Genomic DNA, 15,812 nt, shown 5'->3' with positions numbered 1-15,812 from the left:
TCTCGGTATAAATAAATCTGACTGCAATGCCTCGGGTGTGAGTATCACTCGATCACTCACCCGTGCACGTAGCTCTATGAAACTCCTTATGACTGTCTTGTATTCCTTCATCGTATTTAAAAATGTCACACACCACTGACATTTAATTGGTCCTCCGAGCCGGATAGTTGACTGATATTATTATATCATCTAACTGTCCACAGACGGAGTCATCGGATCCTGACGTCGTGATCGCCTGCACTGCAAACGCTCGCTTCCAGGAAGACGAGGAAAGCCCAGAGTCGTAAATTCGTCTACTGGCCAGTGTTTTACACAGGCTTCACAGCGGCAGGACTCGATTACACCGGGAAAGAACACAGCGCTACTTTGAAGGTGAATATAACACAGTCATGAACATCATGCGTATAGAATAAATCGACTTTAGAACGACACTCATGACCGTAGAATCCTGTGTGGATAATAAGAGAATCCTGTGTGGATACTAAGAGAGGTCCTGTGTGGACCGAAGGTTAGAAAGTAACCTATAAGACGGGATTGCATGTCCTGTGTGGACCCGCCCCCGCTAAAAACTTGACTACAAAAAAGAGTGTCGATTAAAAGCAGGTTTTCGTTTAAACGCGCAATGTATGTGTGTGTAAAGAGTAAGTACATATTTGAATAGAGACTCCAGGTCTCTGTACTACTCTTCTGTTTTCCTGTGAGGTATTGAGTGGTGGGAAAGAGGAAAGGTTGCGCTTCATCGCATAAAATTGAGGCCGCCCTGAGTTTAGCTCAGGGTAGAAAGCTGCCTCAATAACCTCCTCCAACCCTAGTACCACCAAGCCCCACAGTGTGTGTGGCAGTATTAATAAAATAAAATAAAATATAGAAATAAAAAAAAAAGAAAAGAAAAGCAGAACAAACAGGCTAAGAAGCCACCCGCTGAAACCAAATGGTTTGCAGTCCCTCTGCAGTAACTGTTTTAAGAGGAACCTTACAAACAGAACTAAACAATGAAATATAGTTGGCATGACGATCATGCCCAGATTGTATAAAATAAATAAAAGGAAATCATTCACATGAAAACCTTTTCTATAAAAAGAGAGATGCATAAGGTAGATTAAGGCTGTCTCATTGTTCAGCCAAGGAAAGTGTGTGAAAAGGTAAATGTCTCCAGCCTGGATGACGGGTGGGACTGCAGCCCACCCAGAGCCCTTGATGGATACAAAATAAAATATAGAAATAAAAATAATAATAAATTACTTGGTTCGACAGGCAACAGAGAGAATGAATGTGACTGAAGGTTGGATCTGAGATGAGGCAAACAGAAGACCAGTCTAAAAAGTAGGCACAAACCTGTTCAGAGAAAAAGCAAATTTGTACAGATTGGATGAATTCTAAATTATCTGTTTGCTGAGTAAGATGATCCTAAACTATTAAATTGGCTCAGTAGTAGTATAGTGATTTACACTGATAAAATGTTGTAATATACTGTTGTCATTATATAGAAAGAAAAAGATGATAATATTAATAAAAATATAATATTAATGACAAGAAGTATCCTAGTCACTATGATGTGAGATGGACAATTGTTATGATGTAGTCTGCATCAAGTTTAAGATTTGCTCGAACTCAGTATAATGGCATATGAGATGAAGAAAATAAAGGCAATATCTAAACCAATTAGGTGCATAGAGGCACTTAACCTGCTTGAAAACTTGTCATTTATCCTAGATAAATATTACTGAGATGTAGAGCACATTTATAATGACAACTAATAAGCCAAACCCTGTAGATAACAGCTAAAGCTACAAGATTGAGAAGCTGATTTAAATATGTGGACACTACTAAGCTAATGAGCGAGTTAAACATTTTTATTTATTTGTTTCCGAGCGGAAGCTGCACAGGGAGCAGTCTATCAATGAATAGAAAACACACATACACAAAGTGTTACATGTGAGATTATTTTTGGAAAGAATCAGAAGTGGGATGGTTTTGAATTAAGAAATCAGTGAAAAGATGCATGAATTACACCTGATTATAACATGCAGAGGCAATGAAGAACAGCTTGCTATTTGTATGAGTGATAGAATGTGAGCTCAGTTTTCCCTCGCACTTCTGCTCTGTTTCAGTAGCAGCATTTTTCTTTTTGTGTCCTGACTCATGTATGTTTTTTTTGTTTGTTTTTTGTTTTATTTGATTATTTTATTTTGTTGGTTTGGAAACAAATTTGTGGCAATACTTGTGGATCACAGTGACACATAGTGATTAGGCATATGATTTGCCCAGTTTTAGAGCTGTAAACTGTGAGCAATTCAAAGTTTAAATATATATATATACCTGCTGCGGAGACTCAGGTCGTTTGGAGTGGAGGGCCCACTCCTGAAGACCTTCTATGACTCTGTTGTGGCTTCTGCTATCTTTTATGGCGTGGTCTGCTGGGGCGGCAGCATCTCTGCTGGGGACAGGAAGAGACTGAACAGGGTGATCCGAAGGGCCAGCTCTGTTCTAGGATGCCCTCTGGACCCAGTGGAGGTGGTGAGTGACAGGAGAACGGCGGCTAAGCTGTCATCCCTGATGGACAACGTCTCCCACCCCATGCAGCAGACTGTGACAGCACTGAGCAGCTCCTTCAGTGGGAGACTGCGGCACCCACGGTGTGGGACGGAGAGATTTCGCAGGTCTTTCCTCCCCACTGCTGTCAGACTCCATAATAAAGACTTTAACTGATCAAGCACACACATCCATACATATGCAATAATACTAAGTGCAATAATCCTTTCTGTCATCGTTGTATTTTTACTCAGTTGTATATAGTATTTGTATTCTATTTTTATCTTATTGTATATTTATTTTATTTTATTCTACTGTATATAGTATTTTATTCTATTCTGTACAGCTGTGTACTGTATTTATTCTTATTGTATTCTAATTTTTGCCTCATAACTTTTGCACTGTCCACTTCCTGCTGTGACAAAACAAATTTCCCACGTGTGGGACTAATAAAGGTTATCTTATCTTATCTTATATATATATATATATAGAGAGAGAGAGATGAAATAAGAAAACTTTAACTTCAAAGTTGAAATATGTAAGATGAGTGAAATGTGTGAATTCTTTGAGAAACAAGAAATTATTTAAACATGCTTTAAGTGAAAATGTAATGTTGCATCTATAGAGAAGAAAAAGCGTGCAGTATTTTAACAATAGGCCTTTTAATAAAAACAACTGAAGCAACATGTAATACTCCGATTTTCCCAGTAAAAAAAAAAAAAAAAAAAAAGCAAACACGGGGAAATATCGGCTAGTACATGACCTTAGAGCAAAGAGGTCACGTACCTTGGCCACAGACTGACAGGACAAGGCAGACAGCTGTTAGACAGCAGAAAAGTAGCTGAACAATACGCTTCTAAGCCTGTCGCCAAACAACAAATGATGAGTTATTTAGGTCTTTGCAACTTTTGCAGATGTTGGATACCTGAATATGCACTGCCCAACCTTTGCAAAACTTGATCTATGGCGAACACTTAGCTCTGAAAGATGAAATAGAATGGACACCAGAGGCAGACAAAGCATTTATTGACTTAAAACTTGCCCTGCAAACAAGCACAGTTTTAGCTTTGCCTGACTGTGACAAGCACTCTCCTTCCTGCAGAAGTAGATGGTGCCGAACACAGCTGTATGCTGAAGCTAACTGAAAAAAAATGAAACCCCAACCAGACATTTTTAGTACACTGCAGCCTACTGTTTTAGAAGCGAAACCTTTAGCTTCCTCTTTTTCAGCACAGAGTGCAGAACTAGCGGCTATCATACGTGCATGCTGCGCAAAGGTCAAGATATATATATATTCACACTGACAGTCAATATGCGTTGCACACCAAAAACGATAATTCAGAAATTACTGAAGGCAATAACTTCGCAGGCCAAGCCGCAAAGAAGGCCGCACAGCAACCAATATGAACTTTAATGTCTGAAACTTTACAGCTAATACCACTTGATGTACTTCAAAATGAATAGGAAGCCGCTCCTATACCGGAGCAAAAGAAATGGTTAAAGTGTGGAGCACGGCTACAAAATTGCTACACAAGACAGCAGCATTAGTGACACATAGCTTAAAGCATTTGTCAAGGGGTGGAATGATGAGTATCCTCCCCAAACACTTCTATACTCAAAATTTTGAAGCTTCAGCACAAGAGTTTATCAGAACATGCATGATTTGCCAGAAACATAATGCACAGGGAAACCGCAGGCCTAAAAGAGGTCATTTCCCCACTCCACCTCACCCATTTCATACCATACATATGGATTTCATCCAACTAAACAAACACCAGCAACTAGAGTACGCACTAGTAATAATAGATGTATTTTCAAAATGGCCTGAGATCTATTCAGTGAAAAAGGCTGATGCAATAACAGTAGCAAAATGTCTGTGCAATCACTATATTCCAACATACGGAATACCAAGTCTAATAAGATCTGATAATGGCACACACTTTGTGAATGAAGTCATATCAAAGGTATCTGAAGCGTTAGGTTTCAGCATAAAACACCACTGTTCCTACCACCCACAGAGCGCAGGATTGGTGGAAAGGACAAATGGCACTATAAAACAAAGATTGAGAAAATGTATGGAGGAAACCGGCCGCCCATGGCCCGAATGCATAGGGTTGGTTAAAATGTGGATGAGACTAACACAGGGCTCAAACAAACTAACACCCTTTGAAATAGTGCATGGGCGACCCTTTCCCCTTCCTATTACTAGTGAACCAATAGACAAATCTATAAGAGAAACAACATTAGCAGAGTGGATGACAAAGCTGTTAGAGAATAAAGAAATAATACTGAACAATCAACTGCCGAGTGATTCTTCTCCAGTCTCTTCCAGTTTGAAGCCAGGTGATTGGATCCTGATCAAAGTACTCCAAAGGAAAAACTGGAGTTCTCCCAGGTGGGAAGGCCCCTACCAGGTCCTACTCACCACGCCCACGGCATGCAAGATTGCTGAACGACCTTCGTGGATCCATCAAAGCCACACAAAGAGGGTGGAGCCCATCTAAAGGCACCTACCCAAGACCAGTGAGCATAAGCATAGACTCCAGCCTCCACTAGATCTCTGGTGTTCGCTTGGTGGGGGGTAGGGCGATCAGGTAGCAATACTTGAGAACCCACCTCTCTGGCCAAGGTCTACTCATTGGAGATTTTAGGGGTGGCCAGGGGTCGAGAAGAGGAATGCTCACGTCAACCATTGTAACTCTAGAAACCTAGGACGACCGACATGATGCTGCCCATACTTTTGGGCCTGTTGGCTATCCACCACACACAAGGATTCAACCCCTGCAATGAAACCGCAGCAACCAAAGCGAAGACAATAACAGACCTCTACCTATGTTACAACAAAACAAGCTTCACCTCCACAGTATGGATACCCCTGAACTCATTTTACATTGGAGGATACAAAGCCAGTGACTGGAAAGGCTACAACTGGTACCTATCCAGTTCGGATGGCAATAACCCAGGCTGGGACACCGTTTTCACTTATACTGGAAACGATTGGATACCATGCAAAGAAGATAAACTACAAGGGTCTGCAAAAAATCTTTCAAAACAACTGGACTTGACTCAAGCAAATGATCATTTGATACTGAACTTCAACACAGAAAGCAACCCACTGCTGGAGAAACCACCAAGTTCACAGAAAAGAACCCACCTGGTTCCAACAACTAAAAAATCCAGCACGCTCAGTGGAACGCTGGCAGGAGACTCAAGTTGCTATCATCTAACCCTGTTCATATACAAGAGTGGAAAAGACCCACATCATTTCCTGTCAATATGTAACAACATAACGAAGGAAGTAAACACCTCAACGAGCCCCTCTTCTACAGACATAACTCCTGTTTTGACCAAAGGCCCACTATCAACAACCATGACAGCAGTGATGATAGTAGGACCAAAACTGAAATCAGACGACTGGTTCCGAATAACCACAGGTATCACAGGACACACAAACAACTGGCTGTTGCTGGCAGAACAAGCAGCTCAAGATGCTAGTGATGACTGCATGGTCTGCCTAGGACCAAGACCAATACTGAGAGTGGTACCTGCACCTATAGGAGAAGATTGCCTGACAGCTGTCATGAACTGTACCAACATTGGAAACTCAAACTGCACAAAATGGGACAGAATTTTCCCCATCACCAAACAAGAAAAGAGAAAACCCATCTTCTCACGAGACGTGACAGCAACAAACCACACCTGCATAAATATGACAGGTCCAGGAGAGAGGCTGGGAAGCCTTAATGCATCAAGCTGTCTAACCATTACAGAAGTGGACCCCTCATTCAAACCAGAGAGCAGAGCCGATGTCTGGTGGTGGTGCGGGGACCCACAACTGTACGACCGCCTGCCCAGAAACTGGACTGGTGTCACTGTTGCTGCCCGTCCAAGTCATCAAACTCTCAGCCACTGACATCACCATAACAGCAGGACAACTGAAACTGGAGGGCCGAAAGAAGAGATCGGCACCAGTACAACCTGGACCAGATCCAACTTACGTCGACGCCATAGGAATTCCCGTAGGAGTACCAGATGAATACAAACTGGTGGACCAAGTGGCTGCCGGTTTTGAATCTTCAATATGTTGGTGGTGCACAATCAACAAGAACGTGGACCGCATAAACTACGTCCATTACAATGTGCAACGCCTAGGAAACCTGACACAATCGGGCCTCCATGCAGTAGCTGAGCAACTGAGAGCTACATCACTGATGTCTTTCCAGAACAGAATTGCATTGGACATGCTACTGAGCGAGAAGAATGGGGTGTGTTCGATGTTCGGAGAGCAATGTTGTACCTTCATCCCTAACAACACCGCAGCTGATGGAAGTCTGACCAGAGCCCTAGAAGGCCTGAAGACTCTGAACGAGAAAATGAAGGAGCATTCTGGAGTTGACACTTCTACGTGGGACAACTGGATGGACATGTTTGGGAAATATCGGAGTTTGGTGTCATCAATCCTGGTATCCGTAGCAGTATTCGCAGCCATACTCACCTTGTGCGGATGCTGTTGCATACCTTGTATCAGAGCACTGATAAACAGACTTATCGCAACAGCCATAACTCCCCATGTCACATCCCCACCAGAGACTATGATGCTCCTTGAAAACAATGAAAGTGACACAGACTCTGAGGAAGAAGAGGACGACATATAAATAAGGAAAAATAATTTATAATGTTGAACATTTAACTTTGCTAAATGACACTCTAGTTGAAAATGTACCCGCAAGTGACTAGAAGTTGATAAGATGCAAAATATTTGAACAACAGCAGGGAATGATAGAAGTAACTTTTAAGTTTAAACTGCAGATGTCTATTATTAAAAGATACCTCCGTTATAAAGCTTTCAAATGTATTAAAATGTTCATATATTTTTGTATCACATGCCATTACATCCTGTCACACACACACACACACACACACACACACACACACACACACACGCTAATAAGTAAGCTTGAAAAACAGGAAATGCTATGCAACTGTCTCTTGGTATAAATAAATCTGACTGCAATGCCTCGGGTGTGAGTATCACTCGATCACTCACCCGTGCACGTAGCTCTATGAAACTCCTTATGACTGTCTTGTATTCCTTCATCGTATTTAAAAATGTCACACACCACTGACAAAACCTTATAAAAAAACATGTTTGGGTTTTGTTTGTTTTTTTTTTTTAGTCACTTTTTCCAACATTTACATTTGTTACAGGAAGCTAAATATTTAGCACATTTATTCTACTGGTCAATGGAAATACTGAAATAAAAGCCCTGCTCTAAAGTAGCTGTAGTGGTCAGGTTGTGACTGCTCTGCCTTGATGGTCACTTCTCACCAGGATGTCCAGCAATTTAGCTGAAAACATGGGCAGAGCCGTTTTGGTTCAGCAGCAGTGCCCTTCAGCAGCTGTTCTGTACATTACTAGAACAAATTAAAAATGAAAAGACTCGAATGAAGGTGAAGGGCAGACTTTCATCTTTAATTCAGTGGGTTGGACAAAAAGACTGCATAAAGATGTGAGGAACTAAAGCTCCTTTTCAACAGAATCCCTTCATTTCAGAGACTCATTAGTATTTGGACAAATGAACTTTAAGTGGAATGTTCATTTCTATTACTTTATTCAAACGCTGCCCAATCACTGTGACTACATTTAGCTGGATGTGGGCTGACTGTCTCTAAACACCTCAGTTCATCCAGCTGCTTCTGTCCTGTGTCACGTCATCAATAAACACTAGTGTCCCAGTGGCAGCTGAGCCCGCCCAAACCATCACACTGCCTCCGCAGTGTTTTACAGATGATGTGAGTTGTTCCACACCTCCAATTTTTTTTTCTTTTCCATCATTCTGGTAGAGGTTTCATGTGTCCAAAGCACGTTTGTCCAAAACTGTGCCGGCTTTTTTACATGTTTTTTTTTTAACGAAGTCCAATCTAGCCTTCCTATTCGTGAGGCTGCAGCGAACCCTCTGTATTTACCTTCATATAGTCTTCTCTTTATGGTAGACTTTGAAATTGATACGCCTGCCTGCTGGAGAGTGTTGTTCACTTGGTTCACTGTTGTCATGGGGTTTCTCTTCACCATGGAAATGATTCATGTAGCAATTTCTCTGATTGGTTGTTCTGTTCAGTTCTGTTGGACCACATGTTGCCTGTTCACAGTAAAATTTCCAAATGCGAACACTACACCTTAAATCATCTCCAGGCCATTTATCCGCTTAATTGATAACAACATAACGAAGGAATTGTCCATACCTGCCTATGAGCCTTCGAGTCCCTTGTCCAATTACCTTTGTTGCCTTCAAAAAGAGGGTAAGACGAAGAAACTCCTAAATGCTTCATCCAATTCCAACATGGATAATCAAAGCTGAGTCTGCACATCATGTCCATGATATAACTATAAGCGGAATATGTTTCAGTAAACGAAACTCGTCAGTGTCCAAATATACACGGACCTAGCTGCAGGCCTTTTCTACTCTGAGTGCTCAGAGCACTTTGTACGACACATCTCAGTTACACATTCACAGCAAACACATTAGTGCTTTTTCTGTCCAACATTCACACACAGTCACAGTCAGATAAACCCACTGGGAGCTGTAGAGCACCCGCAGATCAAATCGCCAACTTAGTAGACAAACCCGCTCTAGCCACGCCACACGTTTTGTGGTGTAATGTCTCCTTTAATTATCAGTATTTAAGACATCAACATTTTGATTTGACACACATGAGTGAAGTGCTAATCTACACGATAAAAATGGTTCAGTGCTCTGTGTAATGGGTAGACCATAGTATCATAGTCTGAGTCTACACGTTCCATGAAAGGGTAACAGAAGCCTTAGGGATGTATCTGTGTTTGCATTTCAGGTTCCTCTTCCATCAGTTCCTCAAGCTCGTGCTCCACACTCATGTTTTGTGTAGGAAAAACAAGACCTGCAAACACAATACAAAAGATGTTGTGTGCTCGCCCTTGTCTTCAGCATCAACGTTACGCATACCGAGAGGAGATTTAAGAGCAAAACCAGCACAAGATGCCTTATTGGGAAGATCTCACTGGTCTGAAGCACAACAATCTTCAGAAAGCTGCACAGGAAAACATCTGATATTGCAGTGCAGAGATATTTACTTTCTGATTCATACAAGGTACATCTGAAAAATGGAAGCGGTGAACATGCTGAATGGAAACGTATTGAAACTGTAAGCTCGATGACCAGTTTGATTTTGTGACTGCAGTGAGTATGAACAGAATTCCTGTGGTGTTTGTTTGATTCACAAGGACATCATTAATGTGTCTGATTTTAATGTTTACAGATCATCACAGCCAAGCGGGGACATGTGCCCAACTTTCACTACTTTATTTGAGTGGAATTTAAAGATCATTATGGTGATTTTGATTTCAGTCCATTTTCTTACCAAGACATCGCCATGAAACGAGTGCTGGGAACAGAAAAAGGGAAGAACACGAATAACTGAACATTTCTAGGCTGAAGCTTTTGCCCTACAGCACATTCTGGATGACAACACGTTTTAATAATATTTCACCAAAACAATGTTTCATGAACAAAGATGATTATACTTTTATTTCATGAATGAAGAGTTATGGAGGAAATGATGGTTGTAAATTTCTCCAGTGTGTGGAAAGTAAGCAGAAACTCACATGTCCGTGAGTCAATCCAGGACTACGTGACACACAGATGTATGAAAGCTTACAACTGACGAGCAAAGCACAGACAGAACCTCTGTGTTTTTATAAATACATTAGTCGTCATATAGCTCTATTTTTGAGCCACCAGGTTAACGGTGGTTTTCCTTTGATTTGAGATAAGGAGCTGACAGACACTTGGAGAAAGGATGAAGAGGCATTTGTGAAGGCTTTTGCTACTAGGAGCAGCAAAGTTGCAGCCATAGGTTTTCAAGCAGCTCCTAAAATAACATTCATTCATGATGAAAGCAAACATCTGCCCATTGCGCACACATGTGCAAATGAGCTTCTGTGTTTTGTAAGTGAAACAACAATGGCTGATGATGATGCAGCACTCACCACTCACACTTGGAAAACAGTAAATGTCTCGTAAGCTGCAATAACATTTGGTTATTCTGGTAATCTGATGCCTTATGAACCCTTCAGCTCCAAATTTAATTTAGATATCAAGGAACAATATCAAAGTTATTAAAGCAAATCCAGAACCTGTTGTGTCCACCTCTTAAAATCTGCATCATAACTATAGGAGTCCAAGGTTTCCTGAACTTCTGCTTAATGGACTTTCTGTTAATGATAGAAAGTTGTCCAATAAGAACATTATTTATCCGAGAGCTGCGTTCATTCTTAGCTAACAGATCAGCTCCTCACCTCCAATCTAGACAAGTTGTGAATGAACTGATTGATAGTGTTTAACCATCAAGACCCTGCTGGCTGCTTTTTCTGTAACGAAGATGCAGCTACACTGTTGTTTGGCTTCATCTAAAGACACTGTATTGATTGGTTGTTTCACAGCAAAACCAGAATATCGACCTTTAAATTAAATGTTAGAATAATCTGTGGTCAATTTTTTATACACAAATGCCGTTATTTAAAAACTCGCCCTTGAAATTCATAAAATGTCCAAAAATGTTAAGCCAACCGCACATTTCATCTAATTTTGTTTTGTAATTTACTTTTTTGAATTATTATTTCAATATATGTAATTTGATTCTTGTCACCATGTACTGCTGGTCCTTTCCTTTCTGCTCGTGTCTGTTTGTAGCGCTGCTGAGTCTGAAGGATTTGCTGCGCCAAGTTTTTGTTAAAACAAAAAACGGCAGCCCCGCAGCCGCCTTCATCCGGGACCTACGGGGCGGGGCAGTTGAGCCTGTCGTTTGTGAAGGGAGCAATTTGATTGGACGGTTTTAATGTTTTCCCTTTCAAACGCGCTCTGAACCGGAAGCTCTAAACGAGCCGAGAACTTGCAGCGCGCAGTGCTTGAATCCGAGTAACGGCGGCAGCGCTCAGGCTGGCGGAGACCATGAGAGGAAGAGCTCAGCGCAAGGTAGGACTGAATGAACACGCAGTCAGAGCTTCCACTGTCAGAGACAGGTGTGAGGCTTCACGCGTGGTTTCTGTGACCGGCAGGTGGTGACGTCAGGAAGGCTGACGGGAGCAGCCAGAGGGGGTCTGTGAGTACACCCGCCTTCATGTAGCGTTTTCTGTGTCTGCATGTGTACGTGTGCCTGTTAGCGCTCTCCTCACTGTTGTTTTCAGAGCCAGCTTAAATCCAGGAACAGCTGCCTGCCCTGAGCCCGCCTACTCCCTGTACTCCACCGACTCCGAGGGCCAGGTGATGAGACCGTTCACGCCCCGCCCACATTATGTATACGCAGACCACGGGTGGCGACATGTGAAGCTAACACTTTTATTATGAGTTCTCAGGATTTATTCACCTGGTTGTGTAGCAGTACTAAATATTAACAGTGTCATCTAGGACGGGTATCACATCCAGGCATGACCGAGTCTTTGCCACAACACACACCTCAGGGTAGTAAACATGGGGAGGTGAACAGAGGAAATCTAGCACTTCCACAAAGTCAGAAGGCTTGACAGACAAACCACTAACCCACACTACCGCATCATCGGCTCGGTGTCTGAACACATGTCAATAAACCGGACGTGTCTGCCCCCAGGTCATCAGTCTGCACAAGGGCCTGGACCGCTGTGCTGCCCTGCTCAGTGGGATCCTTCAGGCTGATAAGGCAGGTCAGAGGAGCTTCCTAATGCTGTAGATCAGCTCAGTTTGTTACAAGTCACAGTACAAAAGCTTAAAGTATCAACCTGTTCCTGTGTGGTTACACTGAGGATTTTCTGTATAAGTTAGATCTGTCCAACACTTACTGGTTGAATGCAACATAATAGTACTCTGTGTGTGTGTAAGTGTCTCCGAGGCTTCACAGAACAGTAAGCAGTGCAGCAGCCAAACCAAGGCTTTCCACATCAACGGGGAAAAAGAGCTTGAAGAAAGGGCCTCCAAAGGCAGGTGGGCGTGTTCGAGGTTTGCTTTACTGCACACTCTTACAAGACAGTCGCTGAGAACTAAATGACATAAAGGTCTCGTGTTAATTCCACTGTGGGACTATAAACTGCAGAGGACAGGATTACATTGATGGTGTCCAAAAGCTTTTAGGATTTTCGTTCATTTGTTCTGGAAAATGGATTCAAGGCTTATAACTTAGCAACAGTTGCTTAGAGCCGCCTCTAGGAGCCCCTCAAAAGTAGAGCTGAACCATCCATGTCCTGTTGGTCACATGGGGCAGAGACTAAGAACGGACCCCCGACGTCCCTCCCCAGCCACCTCCTGCAGCTCATCTGGGGGAACACTAAGACATTTCCAGGCCAGCTTAGAGATATCGTCTTTCCAGTGTGTGATGTGCCAGGGCCGCCTTCTCGTGGGACATGCCCAAACACCCAGGAGGCATCATAATGAGCCACCTCAGGTTCCTCCCTTTGATGTGGAACTGCAGCAGTTCCACTGCGAGTCCCTCCTGAACGACTGAAATTCTACTCTCACACTAGAGGAGAGCCCGGCCACCCTTTGGAGGAAGCTCATTCTTTTAATCAATCACTAACAATCAATCAGGACATGAGCACCAACAAACTGATTGGCTGATGCACACATCAGGCAGGATTGCAGATGCAGCTTTATAAATATGTGAGAAAACACGTGTAGAAAGTCTAATGTTAATCATTCCTCCACCTTCCAGGCCAGAAGAGCGCGTCAGGCCGGCATGGATCGGACAGCAGAACTCCACGAGGACACCCGTCTGCCCGTCCTGCACCACATTCAGGAGTGAAGCTACATCCACCTCAGAAACCATGTCCCACCCAGCTGCAGTCTCACTTACTTTCACCTCGGCTTCTTCCTCGCACCGTCAGTCCGCCCCGGCACGAGGCGTCCGTCCTTCTGTCTGTGCGTCAGTCCTCCTCTCTCTCGAGCCATCGGACTGCCTGCCGGCCTGACTCTGAGACGCCTCGCACTGCGTGTGATGAAGCACCAGAGTTTGTTCCTGTGAGAGACACGCACACCCAGAGCCCCAGCACACACACTCTCACACATGCACACGGAGACAGCTGCAGTATGAAGATGGCACACTTCCAGCTGGAGCCTGGACAGGCTGAGGGGAGCAACACTGAGGCACAAACAAAAGCTCACAAGCTTCAGCATCTGTTCGCACAACTCAAGCCTCTGATTGCTGGACAAGGTAAAGTGACTGTGTGCATCTCACCCCTGGACCCTGCCAGACATCACTCACACAAACACAACCTCTGTGATACCTGAATGCATCGAACACTAAGCTACATGTCACTGATGTGGGAGCTCAGCAAAGTTCTGCTGACGTGGACTTCTGCTGTAGTCACACACAGGACGTGAGCCTCTGTGTCACACGTGCTGACGATGTTAGAGATGTCACACTGTGTGTGTGTGTGTGTGTGTGTGTGTGTGTGTGTGTGTGTGTGTGTGTGTGTGTGTGTGTGTGTGTGTGTCAGGCAGTGTAGCAGAGAGCCTACTCAGTCATCTGGAGCAGATGGTGTCCACAGCACAGATGAATAATAGTGCTTCAAACATCCAGAGTGTGTCAGACCTGCACAGGTGAGACACACGACGTCCTTCACTTCACTGGACTCTGACGTTTTTGGTATAACGTACGTGTGTGTGTGTGTGTGTGTGTGTGTGTGTGTGTGTGTGTGTGTGTGTGTGTGTGTGTGTGTGTCCTAGGTGTGTGAGGAACCTGGACCAGCAGCCAGAGATGGAGAGACATCAGAACCAGGCGATGCTCTGTAACTGTAAATTGTGTGACAGTCATAAATAGTTGTGTATTTATTTCATTTGTATTAAAATAACACAGTCAGCTCGAGCTGCGTCACACTAAGGTAAACCCAACAACAGACACACTGTGATTTTACTGTTGGGTTCAGTTTGGTCAGTCAGGGTAAAAAGCTTTAACTGACTGGGGAGTAATTGAAAAGGTCTCCACAGGGCAGAGACTTCAGGAAGAGCTCACTGCTGCTCAGTCCAGGCTGCAGGAACTCCAAGATGACCTGACGGACCTACGGCAAACCCTGCAGGACACACAGAGCCAGCTGAGAGACCGAGAGGCTGAAACTGCACTCGTTAAGATGGGTACGCACTCGCAGTGAGTCCTGCTGATGATCTGAGCTGTGGGCTCTTTGTGATGAAATCACCTCCATTATCAAAGTGAAAGACACTGCCATGAACAACATCGTGTGTGTGTGTGTGTGTGTGTGTGTGTGTGTGCGCGCGCAGAGCTGGAGGCCAGTAAGAGTAGGTTACTGGACAGTGAGCGGGAGAGGAGTAAGCTGGCCTCGCTGGCACAACAAAGGCTGAAGGAGATGGAGCACCTCCACAGGTGGGCCTGTGTGGGTGGGCGTCACCCCCCACAATGAGCCCTACAGCTGAAAGTGTGACACGATTCAGAACTGTTCCTCACTCATGTCGTCTTCTGCTTCAGTCTCCTCTCAGCAGATCATGCTGTTGACAGCTCTGTGTCAGAGACGAGCCAACACCAGCACAGACGGATGCCAGCGCCCCCTACTGACCACATCGCCCAATACCTGAAGTCTCTTAGCCAGATAGCGCCTGTGCAGTGTGTGGATGCAGAGAGAGATTCAGACTCGGCACATCTAGACGTCACAGCTCAGAGGAGAGAAGATCGTGCAGGGACTCGGCCCGAGTCTGATCGTGAGCGGTCCGCTGGTCCAGGTGAAGCCCTGCGGCCAGAGGACGCTCGCAGGCAGCTGTTTAACTCCACGCTGTCCCAGAGTGAAACGGAGTCTGTGTGGTCTGATTTGACCTTTGACACCAGAGACGAAGCAGCGTTCAGAGACGGCCTGGCAGCTTTGGACGCTAGCATAGCCAGTCTGCAGAAGACTATTAAGCTGGACCTGAGGCAGTGACCGTGCTGGTCTTTGTATTCATCCATGTTTGGGCCGTGCTGATGAACTGTTCTGTAAAGTGTTGTTTAAGATTGGGAATAAAGCTGTTTTTATGAATGTCTTCATGGACAGACACTGCTTTGTTCTGCTGCTCGTGGAGGTTTACAACTTTCTAACAAGTCATAACATACAGACAGAACATACACCAAAAATGATCCTTCATTCTGGCGGCCGGGACACTCAAACTCCTCAGGTTAGTGAATTTGCACAAGAAAGCAGAAAATGATCAGCATGAACCCAAAGTGCCGTCTGAGAGAAGAAACCTGGACTGCAGGGAAAGTATTGAGATGTAGTGATGGGCAGATGAAGCCCC

General features: G+C 44.0%; 1 protein-coding gene and 1 pseudogene across 3 annotated transcripts; both read left to right on the top strand.

The window, feature by feature from the left end:
• The first annotated feature begins 20 nt into the window (after positions 1 to 20).
• On the top strand, positions 21 to 7,632 carry LOC146642928 (uncharacterized; annotated as a pseudogene). Its single transcript, XR_014909790.1, has 2 exons — positions 21 to 372; positions 4,855 to 7,632. The product of XR_014909790.1 is annotated as an uncharacterized LOC146642928 (transcript).
• A 3,764-nt stretch (positions 7,633 to 11,396) lies between these two features.
• ccdc14 (coiled-coil domain containing 14) lies at positions 11,397 to 15,560 on the top strand. 2 transcript variants are annotated; one of them, XM_085399040.1, is made up of 11 exons: positions 11,397 to 11,543; positions 11,627 to 11,670; positions 11,756 to 11,831; positions 12,175 to 12,247; positions 12,423 to 12,524; positions 13,249 to 13,746; positions 14,033 to 14,135; positions 14,262 to 14,323; positions 14,523 to 14,666; positions 14,811 to 14,913; positions 15,016 to 15,560. In XM_085399040.1, exons 1-11 carry the CDS (start codon positions 11,520 to 11,522, stop codon positions 15,458 to 15,460), a joined length of 1,674 nt encoding a protein of 557 aa, XP_085255166.1. In that variant the 5' UTR covers positions 11,397 to 11,519; the 3' UTR covers positions 15,461 to 15,560. The 2 variants fall into 2 exon arrangements, with proteins under 2 accessions (XP_085255166.1, XP_085255165.1); XM_085399039.1 differs by having other exon boundaries at positions 14,262 to 14,329.
• Positions 15,561 to 15,812: the final 252 nt, after the last annotated feature.

The sequence above is a fragment of the Rhamphochromis longiceps genome, linkage group LG23 (genome assembly GCF_057381845.1).
Source record: "Rhamphochromis longiceps isolate RC_006_pf linkage group LG23, R_longiceps_female_GT1.1, whole genome shotgun sequence".
In the NCBI taxonomy this organism is placed as follows: Eukaryota; Metazoa; Chordata; class Actinopteri; order Cichliformes; family Cichlidae; genus Rhamphochromis; species Rhamphochromis longiceps.
The sequence above is the reverse complement of the archived record's forward strand: the minus strand, read 5'-3'. Positions and strand labels throughout refer to the sequence as shown.